The sequence below is a fragment of the Erigeron canadensis genome, chromosome 7 (assembly GCF_010389155.1).
Source record: "Erigeron canadensis isolate Cc75 chromosome 7, C_canadensis_v1, whole genome shotgun sequence".
Lineage (NCBI taxonomy): Eukaryota > Viridiplantae > Streptophyta > Magnoliopsida > Asterales > Asteraceae > Erigeron > Erigeron canadensis.
Window position 1 is genome coordinate 36,327,012 of NC_057767.1, and position 11,214 is coordinate 36,338,225.

General features: G+C 35.7%; 1 protein-coding gene across 1 annotated transcript; it reads left to right on the forward strand.

The window, feature by feature from the left end:
- Nucleotides 1-203: 203 nt before the first annotated feature.
- LOC122609439 (putative F-box protein At1g47790) lies at nt 204-1,115 on the forward strand. The gene has a single exon (XM_043782481.1). The coding sequence runs from the start codon at nt 204-206 to the stop codon at nt 1,113-1,115; it is 912 nt and encodes a 303-aa protein (XP_043638416.1).
- Nucleotides 1,116-11,214: the final 10,099 nt, after the last annotated feature.

The window sequence follows — 11,214 nt, forward strand, 5'->3', positions numbered from 1 at the left end:
ACGGTAACGTACACACAAAATCATAGGTCAAAACACACATATTATCATAATAATTGTGGGCCTCGAAGGAAGTGGGCCCGCCCTCACAACCAGCCCCTGTACCTATTAGCATGCGTCTCGCTATAATTTCATGTCTTTGTTAATTTTTGTGGGTTTTTTTTTTTCTTCCGGATTCAGTTTCTTGATAAGGTTTTGATTCCAAGATGATGAATAATGGTAATGGTTTTCAGCAGCATCATGTTCGACGATCTAAAAGACTACAACAAAAACATCGTAATGATAATAAATTATTACTACAACTCCCGGAGGAGGTTTTAACCGATGAGATACTCATCCGGTTACCGGCCAAACAGCTTGCTCGAATGAGGTGTGTTTCTAAACCCTTTAATGGCTATATATCTCAACCTCGCTTTATTAAGTCTCATCTTGATCGTAATTTAGTCCGTAACAACAGCAAAGATAATGAAATCCTTTTGGTCATAAACCCCAATACTGTGTTCACAAAACGAGTTCAGGTAACAGCACACCCCTCTCGATCCCCTGATATCCAACTCAATGATCTTATTAAGCTGCCCCCCGATTTCCCATGTCCTAACTCCGAATGGAAGGTTTTAGGTTCTGTTCACGGCTTAATATGTTTTACATGCGGATTTGATTATCAATGTTTCGATATATACATCTGGAACCCTTCTCTATTGGCTTTAATGCGTCTCCCAAACTTTACTAGCCCCTCTAGAACTCATGAGGATCTCTCGTATAAAATCCAGTTTGGTTATGATCCCAAATCTGATGATTACAAAGTTGTTAAGCTTATGGACCATTGTGAACCCGAAATGCAAGTTGAGGTGTACAGTATGAGAAAAGGGACATGGCAATTCATATCCGAACGCTTTCCCTCTAGAGCTCATCCGGTTGATTGTGGAAACAAAGTCATAGCTGGTTGTCATGATGGACATGTTTATCGATGGGGTATATCTTTTGAATTTGAGATGTGGGTAATCAATGAGCCTGAATCTTGGGTGAAAGTGAAACACTCTGCGTTATCACACTTTACTTGTAATATAAAACCTATGGGATTCACACCTAATAATGAATTTTTTTTACAGTGCTGGTAATTGTGATCCTTTAGCCTTGTATGATCCGGATACATCCAAGGTTAAAAACTTTGAGGGTTGTCGTTTTTTTTTGAAAACCAATATAGTTCAGTATGTTGATAGTCTGGTTTGGATAACGCCCGCTATGAAGCATGGTAACACCTCTTGTGTTGCATCTGGCCGGCTTCGGGTGAGATCTTGAATAGAGGCGTAAGAGGGATGGCGAATGTCGATACAGGAGTCTAGGTATTCAACTCTTCATGAAGTACTCGACTAAGAAATACTCGAAGAAGCACAATGTTAGTGATAAATTTCTGATAATAACTTATGAATCAACAAACAACAACACAAACTTATATCGATGAAACTCCACTTTCAATTTATTCAATGAACAATCATAATATTCTCAAAGACAAACATAGTTTCTTATGAAAAATAGCTAAACTGATAACATTATATTGCAATCATATGTCATGACAACAATGGATCTTTCTCTTACAACCTAATATTACTCATAACGGTAAAAAAAGAAAACAACAACGGCTGGAAAGATACTGACAACGGATACATGGCTGCGTTTATATAGACTGACACTTCACAATCCCTAGGAGAATGTTGGAGCAGCATTTACATAAGCAGTCCTTTATTTATTCTTCTTTTGACATAAAAAACGTATCTTCAACAATATTTATTCTTCTGGTACAGCACTTCTTAAAATGACAGTTTCTACCCTCCATAATCCAAATGCTTCCAGTTAAAGTCCTGCACATGCTCAACATAGAGAATCAAGAAATGGTAAAGAATTTCAAGGTAGGAATGTTAAAGTTAACAGTTAGAGACTGGCTTCGTGCAATTGCTTCAAACAAGGACCGCAACGTTTATGAGCTATGATTAAGCAAGGTCAGTTCTTGGTGTTATGTAGTTCTGTTGGCATGGGAGACTTGTTATATCAGTTTCAGTTTGCTTCAGACTTACAAATATTGTTTTGCAGTAAAATTCTGGTTCAATGTGATTTTTCAATATTCCTTTTGCCAAGGTATCTGATTTTGTAATTGTTTGACTATATTTTTTCTATTATTAATATTGGTTTGTTATTAATTGTTCTATTTCCATACGTTCCGCGAAGTAAAATTTTCAAAACGAAATGCCTGTTGCAACATGATTTAGTGTATGGGGGTATTTGGTTCGTTTTAGGAAGGTTGAAAAATGAGAATGTATTTTGGTTGCTATGTGGAATGTTTTGTTGGCATGGCGAAGACTAAAAAAAAACAGTAGCAATATGACTGGCACCACACTGTATTATATTGATTCCTCTGGAATTTTATTTGCTGCTACGGCTGCTGCCAAGATTTGGCTCCTAATGACACCTCTTGTGTCAACCGGCCCAATGCTTGTTTGGTGACTGAAGGCCTGTTGCTGAAGTGCTGGAGGAACACTCGTGAATCCCTCCACTGCTACCATCATGGGTAAGTTCATTGCAAAAACAGGTGCTGATCCACTGCTAGAATAATAAAAAGCATCTAGGCCGTGTGAGAGTCTTTGACCGACACTGTAACATGGTGCTGGAAAATGGTAGAGAATTGTGGACAGAGGTGAGTTTTTTTCCTTAACATGAGCAATCAAAACATGGAATCATATTTTCGTAACAAAGACAGGTTCATTAGCAATATGTTTCTCACAGGCGATTCGCCGATTCTGTCATCATTGTCCTCAGAAATCCAAAGTGATAAGGTATCACTCCTCATTATGTTTACACATTTGCTAAAGCGGTTTCCCTTTTTGAAACGGGTCAAAACGGGTAAATGACATGGAATCATATTTTCGTCAAAAGTTGTAGTTTGTTGAATATTAGTTACAGAAACTATAATACTCGTATCACATTAACGTTCTAATCTGTTATACAAGATATCTTTTGCAGTTCATAGTTCATACATCTTCCATACACATTCGTAGACTTTTGACCCGTTTCTATTTTAGCCAACATTGTAAGTCTACCCAGTTGACCTCTTAGAATCTTTTTTTTGTTTGGACTATCCTGTAATGGTGCAAATAATGGAGAACCCTAGTTTTATTCATGAAGGGATTATATTAAGAAAGCGCTCACTACAAGTATTTCTTCTTAGCTTATAGAAAAATAAATAACTACTTGATGAGATGTAGAGTTATTTAGAAGTAGCAATGTTTGATTATATTCAGAACTAGAAAAAACTTGGACCCCGCGTTGCGGAGTCTCAGTTGTCTTGTTGAAATGGTTACGTTATTTTGGTGTATTTGTATTGAACCTTCTACCACTTATTAATTAAATATAATATGTTTATTTGAAAGTGTATAATAACTCATAAAGTAATTCGTAATGGAAACCAAAATGGGATATGATATAGCAAAAACCTTAATATATTAGTTGAGAATTTAACCGTGTCCAGTGTAGCAAAATGCAAATAGTGGTACGGGTGTGCCACAAAAGTTCAGATGAATCAAAAGAAAAATAGTGTCAAGAATAAACCAAAAAGTAACCCATAGTAGAAAATTCTAGACGGATGCGATTTAGCAAAGTCCAAATAATGGTACGGGGTGTGACATCAACGAATAACAACTTACCACGTAGGCGAGTTACTAATCACAAAAAAAGAAAAAATGGGATCCGATATGACAAATCCGAATAGTAATACGGGATGTAAAATCAACCATTGATCCGGTGACACGTGGTGAGCAATGAGTGGTGACATGTGGCGGAAAATTAAAGGGCATGTCACTATTCATAGCCATGCCCTTTAATATATATAGTAATGTTAGTTTGTCATCTTTAAGTAGTTAATATTATTATAATATATATTAAAAACAAAGTCTCGAAAAACGTGTAAAGAATAATATATATATATATATCTTTTTCACCACATAAGTTTTAACCTTTATATTTTTAGCACTAAACTATAATACTTTTTAGTAAACTTTTTGTTCAATTTATTTTCACCACAAAATTTTCAATTTTTACACTTTTAGCACTAAACTATTATTTTTTAGTAATAGTATACTTTTTTTTCTTTTTATTTTCACCACAGAAGTTTCAATCTTTACACTTTTAGCATTAAACTATAATACTTTTTAGTAAACTTTTTATTCTTTTTATTTTCAACACAAAAGTTTCAATCTTTACACTTTTAGCACTAAACTATAATATTTTTTAGTAAACTTTGTATTCTTTTTATTTTCACCAAAATATTTTAACTCTTTACATTTTTAGCACTAAACTTTCATAGTTTTTAATTTTCTTTTATTTTAAGGTATGGGAAAGCGTGTATAGAATAATATACTTTTTATTTTATTTTTTATTTTCACCATAATAGTTTCACTCTTTACACTTTTAGAACAAAACTTTTATAATTCTTAGTAAACTTTTTAATGTTTATATTTTCACCACAATATCTTAACTCCTTACACTTTTAACACTAAATTTTTTTACTTTTTGATAATCTTTTATTTTAACTACAATATTTTAACCTTTTACATTTTAGCAACAAACTTTTTAACACATATATTAAAAAAAAATGTACAGGAAAACTTGTAAAGAATAATAAACTTTATATTCATTTTATTTTCACCACAACATTTCAACCTCTTATACCTTTAGCACTAAATTTTTAAATTTTTTGATTTTCTTTTATTTTCACCACAACATTTAAGTCTCTTACACTTTTAGCACTAAACTTTTACGTGAACGACTTTCACTTTCACACAAAACTTTTACAGTTCGTTTTTTAACTGACAAATGTCAGTTTTTAATAATTTGAATAATACATGTTTTTTTAAAAAAGTTTATGGCAAATTATTTCTTGAATAATACTGTATTTTTTATTAAATCCTTAACAAATGTAATGTCTCCCGGGGCAACGCCCGGGTGACATATCTCGCTCCTTAGAGGCTTGGAACTCTTCCCCACCACAGGAAGCTTGGGAATCTGGATCTCGTCTTGTTGATCGGAGCTTAAGGATAAATCGAAATTAGTGCTTTTGACATGGAAATCTTGTATTACAGTATTAGTTAACATGGTTAGAAGTTGAATTTTCTGAAATCATTAGCTTTACTTAACTTTGAGCTTTTAAGCTGTATTTATAAGGTATCGAAAGTATGGGCGTACGTCTTTGAAATGGAATAACATTTGTTGAAAACGGGGTTTTTAAAATGGGTCAAATGTGAGTCTAAACACAGGTGATCGGGTAACTGTCAAACGGGTAGAATTTGGTTTAGATGTTTAGTTAATGACATGGTTCGTGTATATGTCGAGGGGCTGATGCATTTTAAGGGGCAATCGATGGAGTTATGTTATATGCTGGAGCTTCTATAGGTTACCGGACCATGTTGGATGCTCTTATTCTGGCTAAGACAGTTCTCATAGAGGTAAAAGTCATCTGAATATATTACCCTTTACTATTCTTGGTTGAAACGGAAATCATTTGTATTGTTGGAAATGGGATCGGTATAACCATTCTTGGTAGTTAGAATATATTTTAACTTTTGATTTGGTTTTTCTTTATAAAACTGCCAAAGCTCTAAATGAAGTTGAAGCATTTGAACGACTTCACAGCAAGAAACCACAACACGCTTTGAGGTAGATTATTCAAATAATCAAGTCGGGCAGATTGGGTAATCCAGTAACTCTTTGATGTAGATTGAAATGGGTCGGATCTGGCAAACCATTTTGTGTTCATTTGCTATATGCAGTGACCATTGAGCATTTTATCTTGAGGGTTCTGACTACCCAACCTGGCCAGATAGATGTAAACAGCCACAATAAAATTTGAATTATTGAAACTCGTGTCATGGAGCACGAGTATAGTAGCGAGCGAAATGGTGAAGTCGTCCAATTACAGGTACATAAATATGCACTGTGCTTCTCACTTATTAATGATATTTACAATTGATTTATTTTTTCAACCATGATGGCAACTATGCTGCATGAAATGGTAAATACATAGCAAGTATGTCGCAAAATGGTTATAATGAAAGCATGTTGTATTAATTGGTTAAAAATAGTTAGTAAACTTAGTGATTATAGGTAGAGATTTCAAAATGCAGTAGGTTAGGAGGTTTGGGTAATGGTTTAAATATGCCGTTTTAAGTATGGGTTGAGAACAATTGGACCGGGTCGGATTGGACAAACTGACAAACAATAAACTTAGTGATTATTTGCAGAGAGGTCAAAATGAAGTAGGTTAGGAGGTTTGGGTAATGGTAAGAATCTATCCTTTTAAGTATGGGTTGAGAACATTTGTGTCGGGTCAGTTTGGGCAAACAGACAAACAAAATTCTTTTAGGATATACGTGTCAACTTCTGACTGACTCAACGTGGAATTCACTCAGCTTGGAAGTCTATAAGTTTTAGGATACAAGACTATAAATGAGGATGTGTGTGTAGAAAAGTATATTGTATAGTGGGTTGTTTGATCATATAAGTGTAGTAGTAAATGAAGATGACGACGATGGCTGTTTGATTATGTGCAGGTGTTCCAACAAAAAAAGAAAGAAAGAAAGAAAGAACTTGACTTTTTCGCTATGATCTTCCCAGTAGAGGCTGGAGAACATATTTGTGTAGATAAAGTTTACGACTAAAACAAGGAAATGAGTTTTTTGACATTAGTTAATGCCTTAGGTTCCATCTGCAGGTATTCTTCAACTTCATTTCAATAGGGCCAAGTCATTTGCTTCAAATACTAGAGAGCTTCAATACAGTGGGATGTACAATGATGGTGACATGGTTTGGTTAGCAGATCCATTTCCTTTCCTAAAAGGAAAACATGATGTTTACTTTATTTGTGACATGGGTACTGTAAGTTTGACTTTGCTTCTTAGTTTCATGTGTTATACAAGTTTAGAGGAAATCAAAAAATTGATTCTAAAAATTTATATACATGGAATCTAATTTGGTTTGTTTTGAAGAAATCAATAATTCTTTATTGGTTAGTCATACAGCTTGAAGAATCATCATTTTAGACGTATGCTACACTATGTTTAAGTTTATCTATATTGTTGCAAAAATAAAGATGAAACTCAGATCTTGGCTATTGTCATTCCAAGCTCAAGTTTTTGTGAACTAGTGGATTATTTATAGTACATGGACATGATGGATGTAGCAAAACAAATCTTGAAAATGAGTATGACTATTTTGTACATTTTGCTTTTAGTATTTAACTCACGTTTTCATTTGAACAAGTATAAAAGTAAATATATTTTACTGAATATTATTTATTTCACCTTATCGGATATACTAAAAACGATTTTATTAACTTACCCACGTTTTCCGCGGGATAAAATCTTGAAAATGTTAAACTTACCGGATATAGCAAAACAAATCTTGAAAATGAGTATGACTATTTTGTACATTTTGCTTTTAGTATTTAACTCACGTTTTCATCTGAACAAGTATAAAAGTAAATATATTTTACTGAATATTATTTATTTCACCTTATCGGATATACTAAAAACGATTTTATTAACTTACCCACGTTTTCCGCGGGATAAAATCTATGTTATTAGTATATCATAGTAATTGGTTTTTATCTAATATGTTAAACTTATAAACTAATTATTTTATTTTCTCAAATATAATTTTGTATCAATTTACTAAAATCGATTTTTTAAAAAGGTACCCGCATTTTTCGGGGGATAAAAATCTAGTTAGTAACTAAAGAACAAGGTGATTTAGAAAATAAGAAAGGGGTATTTCTGTCATATCGCATAGATTAACTTTCAACATTTACAAAAATAGAAAGGGCTATTTTTTTTTATAATATAGTATAGATATATATATCACACATGAAACCCTAACTTTATTTTTAATTGCAGATTTTATTTAATTTTGACATAAAATCATCTGGACAATGCAAATATGAGGTAATACATGCGTTTAAATACTTGTTATTACGCTATTTTATTTAGTTAGTTTTATTTAACCTTCCGTAGCTTGTAATTAACAATATATTCATGTTTATTTTTATTTTTTACTTTTTACAGTCGACTAATGGAAGAAGACATACCGGTAAGTTATATTGTTTAGGAAACTTTTTAGTGTATCATATTTGTCACATTTGCTATTATACGTATCCAAATCCAAATTTCGATTTTGTTAAGGTGACCTCCGTTCTGACGGAGGTGAGCTTCGTTCTGACGGAGGTGAGCTCCGTAATTCTGGCAGATTTACCTCCGGAGATAGAGCTCCGGAGGGGTATATCATCAAGCCCCCCAGTCTGATGGGAGATTCTATCTGCAGAAGATCGCATTAGACTACTAAAAATAAACAAATAAAAGCTTACCTTCAAAGATTAGAAACTGTCCTCGAATTTGCGGATGTTGAGGTTGTTTTTCCCTTTGCAAGACTATCCCAAAATATGCACAAGGTCCGCCTTGTCGCCGAGACTCCGTCCGTTAAAATTAGCACAAGACGTGTTCTTATTGATCCTTCTGTCACCAAGGTTTACCGATTCGTTGGCGATTCCCTATCGGTGTAAAGCTTTGTGAAGCTTAACGCCACAAGATCGGAGGTTAATTTGTTCATGATAACTATCACAGCACATGCCTTGTTGATCTTTGGGTCGCAAAGAATCGTCTGTGATAACCTACACAAGATTTCGCCATGGACGAGGCTTCACCGGTGACATATATACTAGGGTTTATCTTAATAGACACCGTTGGATTTTATGGGCGTTAATTGTCGGAGATCTAACCCGGCGGTAGAGGTAGGACGTGTAGAATATGGTCCCACGGATGGCGCCAATTTGTTTGATCAAAGAACCGCACGGTCCTCCGATCGAAACAAGGTGAGGGTTTTGACCGATTCGTTGGCGATTCCCTATCGGTGTAAAGCTTTGTGAAGCTTAACGCCACAAGATCGGGTGTGTTTGTGTTGGCGATGGACGACTCCATAGAGAAGACGACCACCTTTGGTGTTCGGGTGAATGGCTTAGTATCTCGTACAAAGAACTTATGCCTATTCGTGAGGGGATGACCTCTATTTATAGGGAAAACTTATCTTGGGGGATAAGTTAGGGTTTTAGGGGATACCCTAATTATTTGGGTACAAGATATGGTAGACATGTTTATGGGATTTACATGCCATATAATAAATATATTATAATAATAAAAGATAAGGAAACTTACTTTTTCTTTAAGAGGAAGAAAATAAGAGAATTCATCCATATTTGGCGGAGCTCCGTTCTGACGGATGAGTTCCATTCCTGACGGAGGTGATCTCCGTGAGCTTCGTTCTGAAGGAGGTGAGCTCCGTAATTTTGGCAGATTTACCTCCGGAGATAGAGCTCCGGAGGGGTATATCATCAAGCCCCCAGTCTGATGGGAGATTCTATCTGCAGAAGATCGCATTAGACTACTAAAAATAAACAAATAAAAGCTTACTTTCGAAGATTAGAAACTGTCCTCGAATTTGCGGATGTTGAGGTTGTTTTTCCCTTTGCAAGACTATCCCAAAATATGCACAAGTTCCGCCTTGTCGCCGAGACTTTGTCTGTGAAAATTAGCACAAGACGTGTTCTTATTGATCCTTCTGTCGCCAAGGTTTACCGATTCGTTGGCGCTTCCCTATCGGTGTAAGGCTTTGTGAAGCTTAACGCCACAAGATCGGAGGTTAATTTGTTCATGATAACTATCACAGCACATGCCTTGTTGATCTTTGGGTCGCAAAGAATCGTCTGTGATAACCTACACAAGATTTCGCCATGGACGAGGCTTCACCGGTGGCATATATACTAGGGTTTATCTTAATCGACACCGTTGGATTTTATGGGCGTTAATTTTCGGAGATTTAACCCAGCGGTAGAGGTAGGACGTGTAGAACATGGTCCCACGGATGGCGCCAATTTGTTTGATCAAAGAACCGCACGGTTCTCCAATCGAAACAAGGTGAGGGTTTTGACCGATTCGTTGGCGATTCCCTATCGATGTAAAGCTTTGTGAAGCTTAATGCCACAAGATCGGGTGTGTTTGTGTTGGCGATGGACGACTCCGTAGAGAAGACGACCACCTTTGGTGTTCGGGTGATGGCTTAGTATCTCGTAGAAAGAACTTATGCCTATTCGTGAGGGGATGACCTCTATTTATAGGGAAAACTCATCTTGGGGGATAAGTTAGGTTTTAGGGGGATACCCTAATTATTTGGGTACAAGATATGGTAGACATGTTTATGGGATTTACATGCAATATAATAAATATATTATAATAATAAACGATAAGGAAACTTATCTTTTCTTTAGGAAGAAGAAAATAAGAGATTTCCGGAGCTCCGTTCTGACGGATGAGCTCCGTTCCGACGGATGAGCTCCGTTCCTGATGGAGGTGAGCTCCGTTTTCCTAAGGTGACCTCCGTTCTGACGGAGGTGAGCTCCGTGAGCTTCGTTCTGACAGAGGTGAGCTCCGTAATCCTGGCAGATTTACCTCCGGAGGGGTATATCATCACTTGGTAATGGAGGTGCAGTGGCTTGGAGCTCTTAAAAAACAAAATACGGTTGCTTTGTCAAGCACTGAAGCCGAGTACATCTCAGCGACCACAGCCACATGTCAAGCCATCTGGATGCGTAGGATTCTCAAAGATCTTGGAGTCAAACAAAGGAAGCCAACTGTCCTTTATTGTGACAGCAAATCAGCTATCAGTTTATCAAAAAATCCGGTAATGCATAGTAGGTCAAAGCATATTGAGCTCAAGTATCACTTTATCAGAGAAATGGTGGGTCAGGAGCTGGTGAAATTGGAGTATTGCAATACAAATGAGCAAGTTGCAGATGTTATGACAAAGGCACTTGCTAAAGAGAAGTTTGTTCATCTTCGATTCCAGTTGGGAGTTAAGGAGTCTGAATCAAGGAGGGGTGATGAAATGTGATTCAGTCTTACGCACATGGGTTTACTTGGTCAGCCTTATGCACGTGGGTTTACTTAGTCTTGCTGAAGCTATCTTTTATTTGTTGAGTAGTTCCTATTTTTATGGTCTAGTATTTGAATAAAGTTGTTGAGTCAAGTCGTTATCATCTGCGACTTTTAGGTTGATAGACGTTAGAGTATTTGCCTATTTAAAGGTGGCTAGTTTATCATTGTGATGTACACTTCTTTATGTAATCAA

What these genes read in the sequence shown, in the direction of transcription:
- LOC122609439 (XM_043782481.1), top strand. Translation starts at nt 204, where the DNA reads ATGATGAATAATGGTAATGGTTTTCAGCAGCATCATGTTCGACGATCT.